This window comes from Rhipicephalus microplus, chromosome 7, assembly GCF_043290135.1.
Source record: "Rhipicephalus microplus isolate Deutch F79 chromosome 7, USDA_Rmic, whole genome shotgun sequence".
In the NCBI taxonomy this organism is placed as follows: domain Eukaryota; kingdom Metazoa; phylum Arthropoda; class Arachnida; order Ixodida; family Ixodidae; genus Rhipicephalus; species Rhipicephalus microplus.
Window position 1 is genome coordinate 126,246,651 of NC_134706.1, and position 24,622 is coordinate 126,271,272.

Below are 24,622 nucleotides of genomic sequence, written 5' to 3' on the forward strand. Positions count from 1 at the left end.
TCTGAACTCTAATAAATGCCGGTTTAGTGAACGACAAGCTTTAGTCCTCAGTCACCTAGTTGACAAAGATGGTGTCAGGCCGGATCCCCGCAAAATCGATGCAGTCGGCACATTCAAACCGCCCCAGACACTGAAAGAACTTCGCAGCTTCTTGGGCCTATGTTCCTATATTCGCTGCTTTGTGCCCCAATTCGCGGACGTAGTACACCCACTGACGAGCTTGTTGCAAAAAGACAGTCCATTCGAATGGACACTTGATTGTGATGCTGCATTTTCTGAACTGAAACTTCTACTAACATCTGAGCGTATTCTTCGTCATTTCGATCCTTCTGCTCCTGCAGAAGCGCACAGTGATGCAAGTGGAAATGGCATTGGAGGTGTGCTTGTTCAGCGCCATGATAATGCAGAGCATGTTGTTGCTTATACAAGTCGATCTCGAAGCAAGGCTGAAATAAATTATACGGTGACAGAGCAAGAATGTTTAGCGGCTGTATTCGCCATTCAGAAGCTTCGATGTTACCTCTACGGTCGTCCATTCATGATTGTGACACACGATCATTCATTATGTTGGCTTGTTACCCTCCGATACCCTTCTGGCCGCCCAGCTCGACGGGTTTTACACCTTCAAGAATTTGACTTCAGCATTTCGTACACAAGTGAACGACGTCATTCGGACGCTGATTGCCTTTCTCGCCTGCCTATGACCATGACGAAGGACAGTGCAGATACCCTCGACGTCTGTTTGCTGCGGTCTCTCACATGTTTCCTGACGCCAATATCTTCAAACGAGAACAATTGATTGATTTATCTTTAGACCCTTTGTTCGTTGACGCTCGGAATCTCAAAGGCAGCGGTCGCTTTCGCATTCGTGATGGACTGTTGTGCAAAACTAATTACTCAGCAACCGGCGCACGTTATTTACTGCTTGTACCTCAAAGTCTTCGATGCGACGTTCTCCATACAATGCACGATGATCCAACGTCAGGACAACTTGGGTTCATTCGCACCTTGCATCGAGTTCAGCAGCGTTTTTACTGGCCTCGAATGTGAGATTTTACGAAACAATACGTCTTGAGCTGCGAGAACTGCCAGCGGTACAAACGACCTACCAGTGCACTGCACGGTCTTCTTCACCCCGTAGAACCGCCTACTACGACTTTCGGGCAAGTGGGCATCGACCTATTGGGCCCGTTTCCGCGATATTCAAACAACAACCGCTGGATAATATAGTGTGCGTCGGCCACCTTACCAGATACGCCGAAACCACTGCGATACCATCTTCTACAGCTGATGGTGTCGCTGCCTTTTTGTTACGTTCCGTTGTTCTTCACCATGGTCCACCTCAAGTAATCATCAGTGACAGTGGTCGCCAATTCATCGTGGACGCTGTGGAAGAATCGCTTCGCCTCTGCACTTCTCAGTTCAGACATCCGACACCATACCATCCCCAGACGAACTGTCTTGTAGAACGCACCAATCGAACTCTTACTAACATGCTCGCTATGTACGTCGCATCCAATCACGAAAACTGGAATGAGATCTTACCATTTATTACTTACGCATACAATACAGCGAAGCACGAGACCACGGACTTCACACCCTTCTACCTGCTCTACGCTCGATCGCCGCGCAGCTCCCTTGATACAATCCTCCCATTTAAGCTCCATACCGATGAGTCCATGGCCGAAACATTGTGCCGGGCTGAAGACGCCCGCCAAATTGCTCGCTTGCGCACACTGCCATCACAAGATCGCTCCAAGCAACGGTACGATCAACGCCATGATGCCATTTTATTCTGCAAAGGTGAATTCGTGTGGTTGTGGACCCCCCAACGAAAACCTGGTTTATGTCAGAAGTTTTTACCGCAGTACACAGGCCCCTACGTCATTTTAGATCGCTTGACTGACTTGACGTACGTTGTGGCCCGCTTGACACCTTCTCGTCGGCCAAATCGAACGCAGTTGGTGCACGTGGCTCGCCTTAAGAAATTTTATCTCTCCAGTGACTCAAACTCGCCCAGTGGGCTTCGTCTGTGAAGCGGGGATTGCTACGGTATGAGCCGGGCTGTAGTATGTGCCGGGTAGGTAGAACAGGAAGACGACGTTGCCTGGTGCGGCCTGAGGACTCCATCTTTACCGCGACTGCCGAACATCATCCTCACCCTGTAAATAAATCCCCATCCTTTATTTCAACAGTAAAAAATATATTGTAGGGAACTATGCGAACGACTACGAAGCAGCATGAAACGGCAAGCCACAGCGTTGGTGCACGCGCGCGACCCGAGCTTGCGTTTGTTTTGTATTTTCGGCCTGTTGGCGTTCCTCGCTCTTCTGGCGTTCCTCGGCCTTCCAGTAGGTCTGTACCTAAATAAACTGCGTGACATCTGGTGGAGGTGTGTGGACTCCCGTACAAACCTGGAACTTCGCTCCCGTACGCTTCCCCATCTACGTGACACGAACATGGCCACCGAGACGCCTCTCCAGGTGGGACCTTCGACCGTCCATGTCACTTGCGATGCCGTGTATCCTCAACGTGACCCTCCTATCTTCACGGGCTCCACTGAGTCGGATGTCGAAGATTGGTTGGCGAGTTACGACAAAGTCGGCGCAAGTAACAAATGGCACGACCCAAGTAAGCTGGGCTACGTCACATTCTACCTTGCGGACACCGTGCAACTGTGGTTTAATAACCACGCAGCTGACATTACTACGTGGTCTGCATTCAAGACGGCTATTACGGATGTCTTTGGACGACCTGCGGCACGCAAGCTTCAAGCCGAGCACCGTTTACGTCACCGTGCGCAGCAACCAGGCGAGACCTACACGGGCTACATTGAAGATGTGTTGCATCTATGCAACCGCATCAACTCTACCATGCCTGAGGAAGAAAAAATCCAGCACATATTGAAAGGCATTGATGACGGCGCCTTTCAGATGTTGCTCGCGAGAAATCCCCCCACAATTGCGGTCCTCGTTTCCCTCTGTCATAGTTTAGATGAATTGCGTAGGCAGCGCGCAATTGCTCGTCAAGCCCTCACGACGCCAGACACGCTCGCAAGCTTGCACCTAGCTGCCCATCCTACCGATCAGCAGCCGCTGCTTTCGACAATCAAGGGCTTCGTCCGCGAAGAGGTAGCGCGCCAGCTATCACTGCTGCCACTGACACATGAGCCCACGCAAGCTTTAACACCGGACCCCCAACACGTCATTCGAACCCAAGTCGCTGAAGCCCTTCCGCCGGTGCATCAGCAACCACCAGTCACTACGCCTCTCACGTATGCCGCCGTCGCTGCTCGTCCTACGCAACAGCGTATGCCATATGCTCAACCTTCCACGCCACCCTATGTCGTGCCTACAACCCCAATTGCTGCGCCGTATCCCTACGCGAGATCTTCAGCTCCATTTTACCGTCGCTCAGGCAACTTGGAGGACGCCGGATAATAGGCCCATCTGTTTCGCCTGCTGTATCGCTGGACACGTCGCCCGCCACTGTCGCCGAGATCCCCCTCCAGTCGACACCGTGGGCAGGCCAATGGCGTCGTCGTCTAGGACGCCATCAAGGTACACCACTGACGGTCCTCAACCCTACGCAAACCATCGGTCACCATCGCCCCGACGACGCTCCCTGTCACCTATGCGTCGCCGACCTGCTACGGAAGAAGGAAACTGATCGCTGCAGCTCCGGAGGCAACAGCTGCATACAATTCGAACAGCTTAAGGCCTCCATCTTTCTCGCCGCAAAACGTTATTGATGTCAATGTTGAGAGGACCGCCGCACAAGCACTAATCGACACAGGGGCCGCTGTTTCCATAATCTGTGAGACCTTATGCCGCAAGTTGAAAAAGGTGACGACGCCTCTTTCGGGCCTGATGCTCCACACGGCCAAGTCGCAGTGCATAGAATCTACAGCTGTGTGCACTGCACGTGTCATTATCCAAGGTGAACATTATGCCATTGAATTTTTTGTGCTAGTATCATGCTCCCACGAAGTCATTCTTGGATGGGACTTTCTTTCGCGTCATTGGGCCATCATAGATTGCTCACGTGCAGAAGTTGTCCTTACACCGCTGCCAACCTCTTGTTTGGTGGATTCTCTTCCTGAACCTTACAAACTTGTCGTTGTTGCAGATACGGAAATAGCACCGAGAACATCCACCCTTGTAGCCCTGACCTGTACGGCCGCTCCTGCCGGAACTGTTTTGTTCACCCCGTCTGACGTATTTACCCGCCGCCGTAGCCTACACCTGCCCTTTGCCATACTCACCATGGAATCCGGTGCTACCGCCATGCTCGTCGCGAACTCGCTATCGTCGCCAGTTACCTTACTTCGCGGAGAATGTTTGGGTAACATACAAGACGTTGACCTCTTGCGCCCTCTAGAGTTCGCCGAACACGCACCTCACCTCCAGCTCAATGCTATGATGCCACCTGTGGCCATATTGCCTGCGCCAGACTCATTCCAGCCCTCTGTTGCCGTTTAGCTATCGCCGACACAAAGAAGGCAACTCTTGTCCCTTCTTCGAGAGTTCCGTTCTGTCTTCGATTGCTCTCAACCATCTTTGGGTCGCACAGCGAACATCACGCACCACATTGACACCGGTACTCATGCTCCCTTACGCCAACGACCATATCAAGTTTCAGCGGAAGAGCGCCGTATTATCAACGAAAAAGTCGACGATATGCTCAAGCGTGGTGTCATCCAGCCATCGCAGAGCCCTTGGTCGTCCCCTGTTGTACTTGTGCGCAAAAAGGATGGGTCTATCCGATTTTGTGTCGACTGCCGCCGGCTCAATTAGATAACTCAGAAGGATGTGTACCCGTTGCCACGCATCGACGACGCTCTCGATTGCTTGCAAGGGGCAGAATATTTCTCCTCTTTAGATTTACGCTCAGGATATTGGCAAGTTCCAATGGCTGATCCTGACCGATAGAAGACTGCATTTGTAACACCTGATGGGCTGTATGAGTTTAACGTCATGCCGATGGGACTCTGCAACGCCCCAGCTACCTTCGAACGGATGATGGACACCATCCTTTGCGGCTACAAGTGGAACACGTGCCTTTGCTACCTAGACGACATCGTCGTTTTTTCTCGCGACTTTTCAACTCACCTTGTTCGTCTTCGTGCTATCTCACGTGTCTCACCTCTGCTGGCCTTCAACTTAACATCAAGAAGTGCCATTTTGCCGCACGTCAGCTCACTATACTGGGTCACGTCTTCTGCAAAGAGGGCGTTCTCCTGGATCCGGCGAAACTCCGCGCCGTGGCCGACTATACGAAGCCCAATTCCATCAAGACGCTTCGAAGTTTTATCGGCCTGTGCTCATACTTTCGTCGATTTGTGCGCAACTTCTCTTTCATCATCGCGCCTCTTACCAACCTGTTGACAACTTCCAAAGGCATTTCTGCTTGATCAAAAGAGTGCGACGAATCCTTCACCGCGCTTCGATGGGTATTACTAACACCTCCAATACTACGTCATTTTCGCCCTGATGCGCCTACGGAGGTCCACACCGACGCCAGTGGTGTCGGTCTTGGTGCTGTATTGGCTCAACGAAAACCAGGGTACCAAGAATACGTTGTCGCTTACGCGAGTCAAACCCTCAAGAAAGCCGAGTGTAATTATTCCGTCACGAAAAAAGAGTGCCTCGCAATTGTCTGGGCTTTGACGAAGTTCCGCTCATACTTTTATGGCCGCCCTTTCGAAGTCGTCACAGACCACCACGATCTATGCTGGCTATCATCGCTCAAAGACCCGTCGGGGCGCCTTGGTCGTTGGGTGCTTCGCCTACAGGAATACGACAATCGTGTTGTATACCGATCCGCCCGCAAGCACTCCGACGCTGGTGCACTATCCCGTTTGCCGCTACCGGCTGACCCAACCCCCTCGTCACCTTCTTCAGCTGTCATAACACCAATCGACTTCACAGACATGGCATCGGAACAACGCAAAGATGTGTGAATTTCCCAACTCCTCGCCTTTCTGACTGATTCGTTAGCTAATTTGGTCTCAAGAACTATCCGCCATCAAGCCACACATTTCGCTATTCGAGACGACCTACTCTATCGGCGGAATTACACGTCTGAAGTTCGGAAGTGGCTGTTAGTGATACCCAACCACATGCGCTCGGAAATCTGTACTGCTTTCCACAACGACCCGCAAAGTGCTCACGCTGGCGCTCTCAAAACGTACAACCGTTTACGTCAGCGGTACTACTGGCGCGGCATGTACACATTTGTCCACAAGTACGTACGTGCTTGTACTGCATGCCAGCGACGTAAAGTCCCACCTCAACGCCCTGCCGGTACACTTCAGCCTCTGCCTTGTCCAGCGCGTCCTTTTGACCGCATCGGTATCGACCTATACGGACAACTTCCCACGTCGTCTTCTGGAAATAGGTGGATAATTGTCGGCGTGGACCACCTCACGCGTTATGCGGAGACGGCAGCACTACCCGCAGCAACCACGAGGGAAGTTGCGTTTTTCATCCTGCGCAACTTTGTTCTTCGCCATGGTGCTCCCCGCGAACTTTTGAGCGACCGGGGGCATGTTTTCTTGTCTGACGCCATTCAAACGTTGCTCGCTCAGTGCAACATGGTTCATCGCATGACGACAGCATATCACGCGCAGACGAATCTTCTTTTTGCGTACCCTGATTCCTGTTTAGAGCTAAACTCTGATTGAAACGTCGAAATAAGTCACGTTGTGACTGCTCACAGAATATATATATATATGTAGATATATATATATATATATATATATATATATATATATATATATATATATATATATATATATATATATATATATATATATATGCAAGTTCATATGGAATGAACTTGCAGATAGCACATTTGAAAAGGACATTGCGTTTCCTAACGTTCCGGCCGTGGCACAGCCTTCATCAGAGTTCATCAGGTGAGCCCATAAAAGCGGCTGCATTTTATTATACCTACTTACTCTGACGAAGGCCGTGCCATGAAGGCTGTCATCCCTGCAAAAAACCACGTTGCAAAGTGTGCGTGCACATGACGACATCTAAAACAGTTTCAAGTACCTGATCCAGCTTTGAATTAAAAATAAATGGGGACTACACATGTGATAGCACTAACGTCGTCTATCTTCTCGAGTGTTCATTATGCAAAGTTCAATGCATAGGTCAAACAGAGACAAGTTTGAGAATTCATTTTAATAATCGCCGTGCACACGCTGTAAGCCTCCCCAATCTACCACTGTCGAATTACGTCAGTATGCCTGGCCAAGGTTTCGAGAAAATTAGGGCCATTAATATTCAGTCCTGTTTCAAGACAAATCACGATAGGGAAGTTAGGGAATCCTTCTTGATTCATAAATTCAACACCATTCGTTCAGGTATCAACGAAAACGTAGGAAAGCTCACCTGTCTTGCACTATAACAACACGACTTCTTAGATTTGTAAAATCCTTTAATGTACTATAATATGTATATTAGTCATCCGTGGTTTCTCTATTTCAGAGCTCTTTCACAAGTCCTGCCAACAACACTGTTCCCCACGTGTTGATGCGCAATGAAATTAGAAACTTGTATATCCACGCATTCGTCTCATGTCAGTGATGTTAACAGAAGCTTTCTCACAGATTACTTATTACTTTGATTGTCCTAGCTGCTGCACCGTGAGTTCGTCACGTGAGCCCATAAAAGAGGCTGCATTGTATCATACCTGCTTACTCTGACGAAGGCCGTTCATGGTCGAAACGTTAGTAAAGGTGGTTTCTATTTCAAGTGTGCTATCTGCAAGTTCATTCAAAATAGAAATCGCAGTCATACTTTCTCATATATATATATATATATATATTGTTACGTAAACATGACACGAGGCGTGTCTATTTAAAATCTATATTCAAACTGATGCGTACGGCGTCGACTAAGAAGAAGCACAGCACGCACAACCAACATACCACTTCCTCGTTGTCGTATTCTGACCCCTGATAAGTCAGCTATGTAGCATTACCCTCCCGGCAGTAAAAGCGCCGTCTCGGTGCACATTAACTACGGTCTTCAGTATGCAGGTAGTAAGGTTTCAGCCTGCTGACGTGTACAACATCACTGGGTGTGGTTGCAGGCAGGCTCGTGGTCTCAGATGCAGGAATGATCTTATAGGTGACGTCGGTTACCTGGCGGATGATACGGTAAGGACCCATGTAGCGAGACAACAACTTCTCTGATAAGCCAACTCGACCAATTGAGCACCACAGGAGAACAAGAGAACCGGTGAGAAGTGAACGTCAGCATTCCGGCTGTCGTAAATGGCTTTCTGGGTGGGTTGCGATGCCGAAAGTCTAGAGCGGGCGATCTGACGTGCGTGGTCGGCACGAGCAATAGCGTCGCGTGCATATTCGGTTGGCGGCGTTGTAGTGGTTGGAAGTAGGGTGTCGAGTAGTAACGTGGGATCATGGCCATAAAGCAAATAAAAGGGTGAATAACCAGGGTGTCGTGGCGCGAAGAATTGTACGCAAAGGTCACGTGAGGTAGCGCCAGGTCCCAGTCATGGTGGTCGGAGGACACATGCATCGCGAGCATGTCCGTGAGGGTCCGATTTTGTCGTTCGGTTAGGCCATTTGTTCGAGGATGGTAGGAAGTGGTCAGCTTGTGGTGCGTCGACGAAGAGCGCAGATGATTGTCGATTATACGGGACAAAAATGCGCGGCCGCGATCCGTGAGTAATTGGCGAGGAGCGCCATGGTGTAGGATGACGTCGTAGAGCAAAAACTCCGCAACGTCAGTAGCGGTGCTGGTGGGGAGCGCTCGAGTGATGGAATACCTAGTTGCGGAGTCTATAGCAATGGCGACCCACTTGTTGCCCGATTATGACTCGAGAAAAGGACCAAAAAGATCCAAAGCAACACGGAAGAAAGGTTCGGTTGGGATGGAGATTGCTTGAAGAAGTCCAGCCGGGGGCGCCGTAGGTCGCTTCCTACGTTGGTATTTATCGCAGGGGGACACGTAACAGCGAACGGGCCGGGCGAGACCGCGCCAAAAGAAGCGGTGACGCACGCGGTCATACGCCTGAGATACACCGAGATGACCAGCAGTTCCTTCATCGTGAAGCTCGTGCAGCACGGCTGAACGCAAATTTTTCGGCACGACAAGAAGGAGCTCAGTGCCATCTGGCTGAAAGCTACGACGGTACAGCGTGCCATTCAGGAATACGTACATGCGAAGTGACGTGTCATTCGGAGCAGATTCGAGACGGTAAATAAGTTGCCGCAGAGAAGCATCACGACGTTGTTCATCACCAATCTGAAGAAACTGGGGCATTGACATGACGCTGAGGCTAGGCTCGATGTCTGGTTTGTCGGGCTTATCAACAGGATAGCGGGATAAGCGATCGGCGTCCAGATGGATACGTCCAGACTTATAAGCAACCGAGTAGGAATACTCCTGTAGCCATAATGCCCAACGACCAAGTCATCCAGTGGGGTCCTTCAGAGAAGAAAGCCAACACAGCGCGTGATGATCTGTGATGACACGGAAAGGGCGGCCATACAAGTAAGGACGGAATTTCGAAACCGCCAAACAAGGGCGAGACATTCCCGTTCTGTTATAGAATAATTGCGTTCAGACTTACAAAATGGCTTGCGCACGTGATTACACGGTCGTTGCCCCGCTGAATTTGCGTCAAAACTGCACCGATTCCGTGACCACTCGCGTCTGTTTGCACTTTTGTAGGAGCATCGGGGCAAAATGAGCAAGATTAGGGGCTGTCGTTAGAGCGGTGATTAGCTGAGAGAAGGCGTCAGCTTGAGGAGGGCCCCAACAAAATGGGACGTCTTTTTTAAAAAGGTCGGTGAGTGGCCGTGCGATTGCCGCATAGTTTTTCACGAACTGGCGAAAGTAGGAGCAGAGGCCCACAAAACTGCGAACATCATGAACAGAGCATGGGACTGGGAAAATTGTTACAGCGCGTACTTTCGCCGGGTCTGGCCGTACGCCGGCAGCGTCAACAAGGTGACCCAATACGGTAATCTGACGAAGACCGAAGTGGCACTTGGAGGAATTGAGCTGCAGGCCAGCCCGTCAAAATATGAATAGGATGGTCGAAAAGCGTTCAAGGTGGGTTGCAAAGGTAGGTGAGAAAATGATCACGTCGTCCAGGTAACACAAACATGTCGACCATTTAAATCTATTTACGAGCGTGTCCATCATTCTCTCGAAGGTCGCTGGAGCGTTGCGGAGACCGAATGGCATGACCTTGAATTGGTAAAGACCGTCAGGGGTAACGAAGGCGGTTTTTCCTCGGTCCATGTCATCTACAGCAGTTTGCCAGTAGCCAGATAGGAGGTCGAGAGATGAAAAGTAGGTGGCGCCATGGAGGCAATCAAGGGCATCGTCAATGCGTGGTAGAGGGTACACGTCTTTTTTGGTATTTTTTTGCGGTGGCAATAATCAACGCAGAAACGCCATGAGCCGTCTTTCTTTTTTACTAATACCACGGGAGATGCCCAAGGGCTCGTTGTTGGTTCGATTACGTTTTTCGTAAGCACTTTGGGCACTTCTTTCTGAATCACTTCTCGCTCGGACGCTGACACGCGGTGTGGCCGACAGTGAATGGGCGCAGAGTCACCAGTGTTGATTCGGTGAGTGACAATTTTAGTCTGGCCCAAGGGACGATCGTAGGTGTCGAAAATGTCAATGTATGAGGCCAAAACTTGACAGAGAGCGTCAGCCTGGTGAGGCGACAGCTCCGATCCAATCATGTTTCGAAAAATACCATCGTCTGAGCTGGGTGACCGTGAGACTGCGCTTCGATCAAGAGCAAATACAGCGACAACACTGACATCGTCCTCTGTTATGGCAGTTAGCTGGGCTAGAGACATCTGGCAGGGCAACACTTGCGGGGTGAAACCAAAGTTAAGGAGCGGAAGTAACACACAGATATCCGCGAGGGTCGCGATGGTATAGGCACAGTAACGCTGCGCGTCAGCCGAACGTCAGTAATTGGCGTAATGATATAATCACCGTCAGGAACGGGAGGGGTCAATGACAAAGACAAGTACGTGACGGCTCGAGGTGGCAGGCGAACGAAAGTGGTTGGGCTCAAGCGGCTTGTGGGCTTTGCAGAGTAGTCGGCAAATATTGGACGATCAAGGCTGACGGTACCAGATGAACAATCAATTGAGGCCGAGTGTGCCGAAAAGAAATCAAGGTCAAGTATGAGTTCATAAGGGCAGCAGGCTAGCACGGCAAAAAAGACCACGGCGTGACGACCGGCAATGCTGACACGAGCAGTGCACATTCCGATTACTGGTACAGTACCGCCATCGGCAACACGTATTGCCTGCATCGTAGATGGCGTCGTAATCTTTCGTGCGCGGCAGCGTAGAGAAGCGCTCATAATAAACAGGTGCGCACCTGTGTCAATGAGGGCGCTCACAGGAACATGGTCGACTTGTACTTCAAGCAGGCTGTGGTGCGTGGGAAGCGTCAGTAGAGGATTTTCGGCCGTCATTGGTATTGCAGCTTCACCTCTATAAGCTGCAATATCTAGTTTTCCTGCTGCGGTCGTCCAGAGAAGCTCGGCGAGGAAAAGCGCCGAGATGGCGGAGAGCGGCATTGGCGACGTAGCGGCGACGGGGAGCGAGAGCTGCGGCGACCGGACGAAGGGGGGCGTCAGGGTAGCGGCGACCAGGCAAAGGGGCGTGAGTGGAAGGCTCGTAAGATGACGACAAATAGAAATTGAAGGGTGCGGCGATTCAACGTCGAGGGGTGGTCGGATGCATGACCGCCGAGGTAGAGAAAGTCTGACGTGGTTGGTTTGACCAACGGCGGCGGCAATAGCGAGAAACGTGCCCAGGCTGGTGGCAGGAAAAACAAATAGGCTGGTCGTCGGGTGTTCGCCATTCCGAAAGGTTGGGGAAGGGCGTTGTTGGAGGTGAACGGCGAGTGTGTACTCGGGAGTAAGGCGGGACTTCAGGGCGAGTCAAGGGACATGCTGATGGAAGGCCGACGTTCGCAAACTCCTGCCTCACCACAGCTTGTATTAACGCCACCGACGGCTGTTGTTGGTCAGAGGCGAGCGTTACGAAAACGGGTGGCTGAAGAGGAGCCGGACAGGCGGCTTCGATTTCCCGACGAACAATGCGTGTGACGTTGTCATACGTGGGGGACTGGCAGGCGGCTTCACACGATGAGGTTGTGGCCATGTTGGGCCGCCGAATAAATCGCTGAGTAATACGGCGGCTCTTGGCTTCTTCGAACCACCGGCACTCTTTAATGATGGCGTCGACGGTGGCAACGTTGTTGTAAACTAGAAGATTAAATGCGTCGTCTCCTATGCCTTTCAGCACATGGGCCACTTTCTCAGACTTACTCGTGTGCTCGTCAATCTGGCGGCATAGGGCAATGACGTCGTGAATGTACGCGACCTACGACTCCGTCGATGTCTGTGCACGAGCCACCAGTTGATTCCGCGCTGTGATCTGCCGCCCAACGGTGTCGCCAAAAAGGTTGCGGATCTTCTCTTTCAAGGAGTCCCAGTTTGTAATCTCCGCTTCGTGCGTCTCGAACCACACTCGCCGTGGGCCATCGAGGTAGAAAAGCACATTGGCAAGCATAGTAGTCGGGTGCCACCTATAGCTTGCGCTGACCCGTTCGTACCGGCTGATACATTTGTCGACATCAACACCATCCTGACCGGAAAATACACCGGGATTACAAGTACGAGGTAGAACGACGTATGTAGAAGTCACGGAAGGGGCGGGTGGTGAAGACAATGGTTGTTCAACCTGTGACATGGTTGGACCTATGATGATGTGGCCGTTGCGGAGATTCGTGATGAATACGGGGAAGTACCCAGCACGTCCACCACAAAGTTGTTACGTAAAAATGACAAGAGGCGTGTCTATTTAAAATCTATATTCAAACTGATGCGTGTTGTGTCAACTAAGATGGAGGCACAACCGGCAGACCACTTCCTCATTGTCGTCTTCTGACCCCTGATAAGTCAGCTACGTAGCAATATATATATATATATAGGGGAAGTTATTAGAACCAATGGAATGTAAATAAGAAGAAAGAAGAAAGAAAAGTGGATGAAAAAATTACCAGCTGTGAGCAGAAATTGAACCCACGACCTTCGAATAACGCGTTCGAAGGTCGTGGGTTCGATTCCTGCTCACAGCTGGTAATTTTTTCATCCACTTTTCTTTCTTCTTTCTTCTTATTTACATTCCATTGGTTCTAATAACTTCCCCTGTACATTCCTTGGCATTACTGTCTGTTATATCTCAATAATATTGTGTTGAAACACGGAAATACGAGCCCTTAGGTATACACTTCTCCCCCTTATATATATATATATATATATATATATATATATATATATATATATATATATATATATATATATATATATATATATATATGAAGAGAGAGAGCAATTGACTCTACATCTATTAATGACGCGCAGTACGCTTTAGTATTGACCTTGTTTCTGGTGGCAACATAACGTTATCCTTGGTTTTACGCAGACACAGTGGTTTTGAATGTTGTTGAGCTCTGCATTGCCAACTGACACTTCATTCACTTTATTGTGCCCGGTGTTTTCTAGGTGGTGGAGCTTCTCAACGACGTGTACACCTGTTTCGATTCCATAATTGGTGCCTACGATGTGTACAAAGTGGAAACCATTGGCGACGCTTACATGGTGGTCAGCGGGCTGCCGCTACGCAATGGACTGCGTCACGCCGCCCAGATTGCCTCCATGGCCCTGCACTTGCTCGCCGCAATACGGTGTTTCGAGATTCACCACCGACGAGGCGAACGGCTCCAGCTGCGCATCGGCATTCATTCTGGTCAGAATGAGTTGATATTTCAGCGTCTATAGCAGCCGTTTTTCTAGTGAACATCAGACTATAAAGCAAAAAAAGAGGACAGAGAAGACTGAACAAGAGAAAAAGAATGAAAAAGACAAGAAAAAAAGATAAATCCGATGAAAAACGAATAAGGCTGCCTCTCTCCGCAATCTCTTGAAAATCAGCACCAGTGGTGCGGAAGTGCCTCACTTTTTTTTTAAGACTAGCAGTTTCGTTTTTTCAAATTTCGACAATATCTGCAGTTCAAAGAGAACTCGCACACCGTGACACGCAGGCAAACGCCCTCGAGCACAGAATTTTTCTTTTTTTATGCCGAATTGCACAGATCTGCACACAGAGCCGACTTTCAGAAAACATTATCCGAGCTTCCCGCCTCTGTAACAAAAACAAAAAACGATCTGTGCATTAGCCATCATTGAGTTTCCTTGTCGCGGAGCAAACTGACGTATTTTCAGGTGGCGTATCGTGATTAGCTTTTTTCGGGCAACAGGCTATGGCTTTATGTGGTGTACATGTTTGGTTAACCCCGCTTTTGTGGTTATCGACGTCGATGTGCACGTGACATCTCGCATAAAATTGCGCGTTCTTTCTAATAAACTTTTTAGTTGCTAGTCAGTGCTTGTCCCGTTGATATTACCTTCTTCGCAGTCGTGTAGTTGCGCTATATAAATATTAGTGCAGGAAGAAAATTTTGGGCAGGATTTCAAAAGGCACCGAAGAACCCACTAGTTACTCATATTGGGCGCGTTTTGTCAAGGAACTAGTGCATGCTCTAGACGGTGTAGTGCGCTCTCCTGAGCTTAATGGTCCGAAAACGACATCCGGTTCAGAAGTGCCTCTACGCGGTCCAATTCTCACTGGATGCATAAAAGCTCGAGTCCGCTACGCATTCAAAAAAAAATTTTTCAGACTCTTCTCTGACGAAGTCGTTTCTCCTTCCCCTCTCGTACCTACCATAGCTTTGCCAGCCCTGCTTTCAAGTACAATCTCAAACTTTGCGACTTGGCCTGGTTCGAAGCTGCGCAAACTAATATCGCAGCGCGACCATTATTTTCTAGGTGTACATGTATGTAACTTGTTTCCAAACTGGCGTGGTGTGGTTGTTTTCTGTTGCTACGTGTATGCACTCCTTTTTGTTCCCGCGTTACTTTTTGATGTGCTACTTCTGAGAACAGTAATAAAGTGAAACTTGCATAAAATACGTAAATTGATGCCATAGGCGCACGCAGGTTTCTTTTACAGGAGGGGGGGGGGGGCAAAGGCTCATCGCACAGCCTCCCCCCCTCCTCGCACACACCAAGTCAAAGTATGGGCTACATATACTTCGCTCCCCTTTCATAAGTTACTATGACGGGTACCGCCTCCACCGGTCTGTGCCCCGACTATGGTCACTTCTGCTGCCTCCGTTCATGCGCATTTTTAACGAGCTCACCGTCATTCATCAAGAACTGCAGGACTCAGTTTACGAGCGATGATACATGAAAGTGCGCGAAGTGTGACAGCGAATGGTGAAGCAACCTAACGTTGTCTTTATGCGACGCATTCGTGGCACCGAAAAAGGTCAATGAGGGTGGTAATTGGGATTTGTTTACATAGTTGCATTATATGGAACGGCTGCTCAATTGTGCCTTCTTTTGTCTTCGGCCTTAGCCTGCTCTACAATCATTTATCATGCCCGGAAACAGTCCATAGAAAATGCTCTTACGATCAACTACGAAAGAGTTTCTTCACACCACTTGAGCGCCTTCGAATGCGCTCATTTGGACTTCAGAGCACGCCAACTTTCCGCGCCCATTGACTTTGTCCACTCTGTGATATTACATTACTCAGCACACTATTTTGTTTTTAGTAAATGGCCTGTAGGATAATGAAAGAATATTTTTCGAATGAGCAGCGTATGTTAAAGATTGAGAAGAGAAATAAATGGTTACTTTATTATGAGAATGACAGTCTGCTGACTCTTAGAGTAGTGCGCCACCCAAGAGTGACGGCTGATGACGTGGCACCTCAAGAAGATGCCATAGAGTGAGAGTTAGTGTCTTGGTAATCTAGCTGGCCATGGGTAAGCGTGCAAAAAACGTTATGCGGCATCCTGACCTACTTTACTTAGATGACTTTTTGTTCGTGCTGGCGGAAGGATAGCAATTCTCGAATAATTGTGGGATGACCACGAATGCCTAAAAATGAACAGATTAAAGAAACAATGAATGAAGCAGGCACATGTTCCGGCGTAACTATTCATTATTATGCCTTATTTCTCTGATAATATCGTATTACAGGCGCTAGTATTGAAAATATGATCACTCGATGACATATTGGTTATTATCATCATCATCGTCGTCGTCGTCATAATCATTATCAGCCTGACTACACCACCTGAAGGGCAAAGTCCTCTTCCATGTCCCTTACAATCAACCCGATCCTGTGCTTTCTGCTCCCACGTTACACATGCCACCTATGTAGTACCATCTGCCCACTTAACTTTGTCTCCCTCTGAAGTGTTTGCCTTCTCTTAGAGTTCAGTCAGTTGCCCTCACTTAACAGTAATTATCCTGCTTACGCACTACGTGTTCGGCCCACACTATGTGCCCGCACCTTGGCATATGTTGCTGCAAATGGGAATGCAAGAAAAAGAGAAACAATGCTGCTTTACTGAGGCCTGCCTGTCTCAAAAACTGTATTCAGGCTCTGTTCAGTGTTTCCTTTATTTATTCCTATATACTAATGCCACGTATAAGCTACAGCGCAACGCTACTGCTTCCGCTTTCTTTCTGTGACTTGCCTCAAGCCTATGCCGTTTACCTATTACACAGGTCCTTGCGTAGCCGGAGTCGTGGGGCTGAGGATGCCAAGGTACTGTCTCTTCGGTGACACTGTAAACACAGCCTCTCGGATGGAGTCTACCGGAGAAGGTGGTTTGCTAGTTTACACCTGCTGCCATCGCACCAGTGCGATCGATGATGCCCATGATTCGCTCGTAGCTCCATTTCTCGTTGGTGACGGTGGTGGGCTGCAGTAACTGAATGTGGAAGAGGCAAAAAACTTTTGTGTGACGAAATAACCTAGGCATTAAAGACGACTGCAAGGTGTGCACAACAAAACTTAATTAAATGTTCTATCAAAATTACAAGGTCGCACTACAAACCGCGTGACTTCCAAGAACGTTGAAATTTACCAATTGCGTCCCTTGAGTTTTTTATGAGGGGTGATCGAATGTCCGGGGGAGCGAGAGGCTTTGTAGTGTAATACTAAAATTTCATCGCAGTGTTGCAGTCAGTCTCTGCTTTATAGCCCCCACAGTCACGTTCGGTAACTAGCTTGTTTGAAAAGTTATTATTTTGTCACCTTTTTCCTACTCAGTTTCTTCACGCCATTGCTGCCGCTGAGTGAGTGAGTAACAACTTTATTAGTCGAAGGGGTGAGGGGTAAGGGAGGCTAAGCCACGAAGGCTGCCAGGCTGTGTTTCTCGATGACTTCTTCCGCTCGTTTCAGGACCCGTGTCTGGATGTCTATGTCGTTGCTGGAGAGAAGGGCCTCCCATTGTCCCTCGGTGGGGGGTGAGCAAAGGAGGTCGGCGGGCGCCGCTGACAAATGGTGCTTGTACAGATGTCCCCAAATTCTGGAAATTATTTGGTCGCATCTTCTGGCGTATGCCTGAAATGTTTGTATGATAAGCAATATGTAGATTGGTGTGGAAAAAAGTACAACAGGCACATTCGAAAAGACACTACCTCTGTAATGACAAAAGCTTTGAAGGTTCAACAATCTATCAAAATAAACGAACCAAAAGAATGAGAAGAATTCCTCGCGTAGACTTGAGGACAACTTGCTGAAACTGCTATACCGACGCTTTTCGTGAAAATATGTGAAAAGAGAAACCTGTAAATAACTCTACATAATGTCCTCTTTTTCGTCGTGGGATTGATACATTGACATGTGGGGCGTAACGTCATAAAACCACCACATGATTATGAGAGACGCTGTAGTGGAGGGCTCCGGAAGTTTCGACCATCTGGGGTTCTTTAACGTGCACCCATATCTGAGCACACGGGCCTATAGCATTTTTCCTCCATCTAAAATGCAGCCGCCACAGCCGGTATTCAATCCCGCGATTCGATCCCGATCCCGCGGTCAGCATCAGAGTCAATTAGCCACTAGACAATCGCGGGCGGGGCTTTTTTGTTGTGAGATTGTTGTGTTATAATATCATTTTCAAGTAGAGAAGCTCAAAAAAGCCGAAAAAAATGAATATATGAGGAATCTGTCTAAGGCTTTTACAGTTACATTCTATTCTTTTATTACGCGTTAGAATTCATATGTTGACGCAGCTATCTCACTGGGATCGTACACATGTAACTGTGCGTGAATATACCGAATTGCGGGTGCACTTTGGGCTCATGTTTATCGGGCACCGAAGGGCGGGACATCTGCGTTCGTTCACTTCAGCCTGTCGTGACAAATATACTTATGTGTCGCCATCTGTGTGCGGCTAAAAAGCTGAAAAAGGAGCCCACATAAAAAATGTCATTCAAAGTCATGATGTACAGCTGTGCCACTACATTATTACCGAGCCCACATCGGCCTGTCAATGTGATTGATTTATGGAAGCGTTTTGAATACAAGAAATTGCGAGCACATCTCTGAGGCTGGTTCACTCAAGATATTGGTGCAAAGCGGAAGCTTCTCTCATCCCCTCTAACGAACAATTTTTATTAGGTGTAGCAGCAGTCCTCCTAAGTATGCATATAGCTAGAAAGGGCTTTGGAAATTTGTAGAAGGAAATTTCGGACATATAGCACACTGTTTAGGCTACACTGCCTCACTTATTTTGTTTTGTATAATGAGTGATTACTCATTTAGGCCTGTTACAGAAAGCAGTTTACATTGCAAAGTTGACTAAAATACTTCCGTGCATTTCAACATTGCTAGTACAGAAACGGAAAAGATATAAGCAATCAACATTGACTAAAACCACATATTTGAAACAACACATTGGTCTAGTGGCTAAGGTACTCGGCTGCTGACCCGCAGGTCGCTGGTTAGATTCCCGGCTGCGGCGGCTGCATTTCCGATGAAGGCGGAAATGTGTTAGGCCCGTGTGCACAGATTTGGGTGCACGTTAAAAAACCACAGGTGGTTGAAATTTCCGGAGCCCTCCACTACGGCATCTCTCATAATCATATGGTGGTTTTGGGACGTTAAAACATACATATCAATCAATTGAAACAACACATTTATCTAACTTCTTCTAGGACCTGACTTTGTATCTCATGAAACATAAGTATTGTGCATAATTATAACTGTGCTAAAATTTGTATACTATTTGCTATAGGAACACTGGCTTACATATTCTCACACCGTGTTCGAATTACCATGTTGCCGATATGGAGAAATTCAGAGCACTGCTATGTTTTCTCATGAATTCTTTCCTGAATCACATGTTTTCGAAAGTGACTGGCAAACCTGTCATGGTCAGCGCAAGTGTTTTGTCTCTGAACGTGTGTTGAATTGTTTCCTTCTACACTTCACAGCCCTGAAGATACACGTCAGTGAAGCGTGCAAGACTATATTGGAGAAACTTGGCGGCTACTACCTCGTCGAGAGGGGTCTCATACCAATAAAAGTAAGCAGACGGCATACAAACCTCAATGACGCGGTTGATGGTGGAGGGGATCACCGTTGTCACCTGATGAACCCACTTTAATGACTGTGCATTTTCTCTGGAAGAGCGTTTCACGCCACCAGAGATCTGCTGTTATCAATATAGGTTTTCTCTTTTTGACTGAAGTTACTACCTATAGCCTTCAAGCTGTTCGCCGTTCCAAGTAGTTTGCCTAGGCAGAAGATACGGCAGTGACTGGCGTTGAAAAATTGTGCCTCTTTATTGCCCTCATAAAGATATTATTAGAGAAAGAACACTAATCAACTTTATGCAGGTGCAGATGACAAAGAATATTCAATGGATGTGTTCCCTAATAATATAATGATTTTTCATATAAATATACCTTTTAACTTCACAAATTTGGGCAGTCATTGTTTTTAGACAGTCTTCTTTCCTATTGTAAGAAAATGTGGGATTTCGGATGTATTTTCCATAGTTTTTACAGCACTTGAACTTGCAGTGCTTCTCAAAAGCCAATTTTTAAGGCGATAGTCTTAAAGAGTTCGCTTCGCAAAAATTTAGGCATCGGCGTTAGGTTTTATTGATTGTGAGCGAAAAATCTCTATTTTATGCGTGACCAAAAAAGTGAGAACGCTGCAAATAAAACAAACAATAAAAATTAGACGTCCACGTGACCAATTGAATGAACCCGGGTTATTTGCGTGCAAGTAGGTAGTCAACCACACAATCACGCTTCTGTTTTGAACTGCAGTGAAAATATCTTCCCCTTCTCGGAAATACAGTGAAAGAAACTCATTATTTATTATACACGCGTTTTGCCTACACCCTTCACAATAAAACATAAAATCAGTGATGATGGATGGTACAAGCGCCCATTGCCATCGGACGTCAGAACATGTGAATAAAGCCAGTAACCCACTACAAAAGGTACACATGCCACTGCGCCTGTTCCCATAGGCCACGTTCATTCTTTTGCAAGAGATTTGGTAAGCCACTCACTATTTTCTACATTTTTAGTCCACTGCAATGGATTGCACTCTTAAGAAAAAACACTTCTTATCATTCTACCGCGAGTAAATACTACTTATTCAATCGATGTTGATCGACAGGGATCCACTTTTCAATCAACACTGATTATTTGCGTTTTTAAAAGAAGTTGGCAGTTTGAATGTCATCTGCTCCGGTAAATTCGAGTCAGACCTCTGTCTGAACAGTGGTTGCTACTGCAGAAGATACCTTACAAAGTATCTGTGTCGTGGCCCTTGTAGACAAAGGCATGTAAAAATATTCCTGCTGTATCGTCTCTCGGTATCAATGCTATCAGAACTGTTAGCCGCTCATTTTTACTGGACACAATTTATGTCACTCTCAGAATTTCACAACCGTTGTGTCTTTGTGTTTTACCAGCTGTTATCGCGAAGAATTTCATGCCTCTATACAACCGGTCATCACACCCATTGCCCACATATTCTGTCTAATGTGCTGTCACTGTTTGACCATAACGTGGCCCTTGCGGCAATAAAAACTATATATTACCCTCATCGTCATCATCATCATTTCTTGATGCCACGTAGTAGACGCATACAAAGTTCTAAAAGGTGTCATGCACCAAGTGTTTGAAGTACGCACGAGCAGAATCTCGCTATCGCGTTTAACTCTTAAAAACGAAGCTTTAGGGTTGCCTATTTTTTTTTACTTTTTTTTGCTTTACATTATTCCACAGTCATGAAAAGTGGACATTATATGCTGATTTTCTAGAAAGTAAATATTCTGGCCGTCATTCTGTGCACATAATACTGTTGTACGTGACTGTGACGCGTTCCCCTTTTACTCTGCAGGAGAAATGTCACCAAATGTGGAACACCTCTGACATGCCAAAATTAAAATTAAGATTATGCCTCTCAATCCAAACCGACAGCTATGCGATGGTGTTATGACAGAGTACACTATGTTATGTTTGAAAAGAGCATAAAGTAGAATTATGCGGAGCCATAAAAATGAATAATACTGCAGTTGATGTAAGAATGGGCTCTATCGGTAAGAGATAAGTTAGAGCTGAGAGTCATTGCAATGTACTGCTCCTGTTCCGGCGTCATCCACATTTTTTTACGCTCTCCCTCGCCAAACGCGCATGGGCACACCTGATGGTACCCAGGGACGACAGCCTCGTGAAAAACGTTGGATTCTCTGGCGTAAGCGTCGAGGCGCAACTTGTTATGACTGCATATAGTCGGCTAGCAGGAGGGCCCTGCGTGGCATCCTGCTACCTCCGCCAGTGCTTTAATAACGTTCACTTCTCTCTGTTTCTCGCTCGCTTTCACCTTTTTTTAACCAGCACGTAAAGTGTCAATTTTTATGAAAGGGAACACGGGAGCGCGTGGCATGCGCGCTCCTGCGGCTGCTGAGAGTGCGTTTAAGTGGAAGCGAGAGCAACCACAGGCTCATTTCGCGTCATTTTGTGGTGAGCAAAACAACCATTCGTTGCTCATAAGGAACCAGCGGCAACATTGTGACCCCCTCACCCTTCAAGGCAATTACGCGAGAGCCGGTAATCATTTTGCAGGTGGAGGAGTTGCAATCTTGCCGTTCTATGTCAGCAACAAATGGCTTTTTCGCTCGCCACGAAATGACGTGAAAAGATCCTGTGGTTGCTCTCGCTTCCGCTTGAACGCACTCCTAGCAGCCACCGGAGCGCGCATGCCACGTGCTCCCGTGTTCCCTTTCATAAAAATTGACACTGTGCATATTCGAACTGACGCAATTGTTGACTATAAAGCTGGACACGCGTATGCTTCAAAAAATGCAATTGTGAGACTTAAAGCAGCTTTTCTTTATAGTTTGTTTTTCTGGTTTCATTGTTTAAAGGCGCTATCACGCTTTAATGCAACATATCTCACCCACTGCTGATAACTCGGTACCTTGTGAAAACACGTGGTCGTGTTATTTGTTTGAAATCACCAAAAATGGCTCGAAATATTGTGAAGAGCACAGTGCAGCAAAGAGTGTCATCTTGGAAATTGCATTTATTATATGTGAGGTTTAACGTTCCAAAACCACCATATGATTATGAGAGACGCCATAGTGGAGGGCTCCGGAAATTCCGACCACCTGGGGTACTTTAACGTGCACCCAAATATGAGCACACTGGCCTACATCATTTCCGCGTTCATCGGAAATGCAGTCGCCACAGCCGGGATTCGAACCCGCGACCAGCGGGTGAGCAGCCGAGTACCTTAGCCGCTAGACCACCGTGGCGGGGCATTTTGGAAATTGCAAGCTGGAACTCTCACCCTGCACCGCATTTGTTCTGATTCTCTTGCGCAGCAACAAATTAGCACGACTTGGTATCAGAATATTCATAATAATATGTTTTCCTTTTTTTTCGTGCAATTATGTTTGCAAGCGCCTTCAGATTTTATAGCGAAAGCTGTTAGGAGATCACAAGTCGGGTCAAGCGTAGTTGTCTGCCACTGCCGCTGCCGCCGCCACCAGTGCCCGTAACCATATCGCACGAAATTAGAAAAAAATAGAAAACCTAGCACCAATGACAAAAAGAGGCTAGAACCCGGGTAAGCTGGGTACCAGACCAGTATTCTACCACTGAGCTACGCCAGTACTTCTGACTTGTTGGCAAACTTGCCATAGGCAGGCTTGATGTCGCCAAAGAAATCGCGTAATACAACTTATAAAGCGTTTTAAAACAGCGAAAGAACAGCCAGTCGTCGAACAATGCGAATGGCGTAACGAAAGGGCTGTCTAACGCTGAAACCCATTACAAAAGCTTGCTCTTGTTCAGTGGTGCATATCCACTTCAGCCATAATATCCAATCGTAGTCAGCTACTGCATGAACAATTGACGCAATATTCCTTGCAAGTGTTTAGCAGGTACCATGCTTTTCAGAAGAATGACGAAAAATAGTATAGCGAATAGCGGCCTATTTTACCTTCAAAAACTTATAATATATTATTGCCTTAGTGGGTATCGAACATATGTGCTTGCAGTAGTTACCCAATGAGTGTTTTGAAAAGGCTCTGAAAGGCCGCTCTTCTGGTTTCGCTCTGACTGTGCTGGTGCTCCCGCGCAGGCCTGGTTTTCTTCTTTTTTACTACATTTTGTCGCTCTCTTGTTTGTGACCTCAAGAGCGTACAAAGGATATGTACTCGTCACAGGGCAAGGGAGAGATGCGCACGTTCTGGCTTGTTGGCAAAGAGGGTGGAGACCCGCCGGGACCTCCGGCTCCCGTCGATTCTGGCGCAGATGGTTCCGCGGCATCGCTGGTCGATGCCTCGAGCACCGGTAGTACCGAACCACTGGCGGTCCGAGACGAGAGACCAGCAACGGTGGGTGGACGTGGCGTTGTGAACGAGGAAGTCAGCTGCCTGCTTTCCGATGGTGTGCACGGCAACACTCCCAGCAGTCCGCGCCGGTACGTCGCCGCCACGCACAACGGCAGCTGCCTGAGCCTCTTCAACGAGTGCAAACGCAGTCTCCTCAAAGAGCTGCGCAGGGACTACTGCACCAGGCCGACGGGGTACAGGTCGGCACCGATTATTGTGTGCCGTGACCGACCATCTGTCGAACCCTGTTGAGTACGCCAGACGGCATGAGTGCGCGTTCATCTGCGTATGCGTGTTTTAGCTCACGCGTTCGCGCGTCCAACGACTGTGACCACTGTCCGCACTTGGTGCTGCTGCATTCCGACGAGGAAACTCTGAAATGTGCCGGGCCCGATCGACCCGTGACCAACACAATGCGTGCCGGACATGAGCTGTCGTTCGCGTGGTGGTTTACGAAGGTTACGTGATGCTAAAGGCGGCCGTTTTGTGCTTGCTGGTGCACGTAGATGGTTACAAAAAAGCTACAGTCATTACAGCAAAACTTGGTTAATACTGTGCTGACGTCACCGAATGTAGGCCGCCGTTTTATGTACCCTAACTGATTTTTTCACAGCACTAGTTGTAGTGTTCCTACTTAAAATAACGGAACAGCATTAAAGCTTCAGTATGGAACTGGCGTCCATCTTAATCTGCTTTATTTTTCACTTCATCCTCCTCTTCTCTCCTGCCCCGGCCCTCGCGCTTCTTCATCTTCTGTCCAAAGGCTCATACCGCTTCACCCTTCCCGCTTTCTTTTAATTACCCCT

At 47.9% G+C, this 24,622-nt stretch overlaps 1 protein-coding gene across 1 annotated transcript in view; it reads left to right on the forward strand.

The window, feature by feature from the left end:
* The window catches only part of LOC119185209 (guanylate cyclase 32E-like), a 150,475-nt gene extending 126,204 nt beyond the window's left edge, over window positions 1-24,271 (forward strand). Inside the window, exons 19-22 of the mRNA XM_075870105.1 lie at window positions 13,591-13,834; window positions 16,669-16,767; window positions 19,387-19,478; window positions 23,649-24,271. Coding sequence (XP_075726220.1) covers window positions 13,591-13,834; window positions 16,669-16,767; window positions 19,387-19,478; window positions 23,649-24,068 — 855 coding nt within the window. The 3' untranslated portion in view covers window positions 24,069-24,271. The remainder of the gene's footprint in view (window positions 1-13,590; window positions 13,835-16,668; window positions 16,768-19,386; window positions 19,479-23,648) is intronic.
* The last annotated feature ends 351 nt before the right edge of the window (window positions 24,272-24,622 follow it).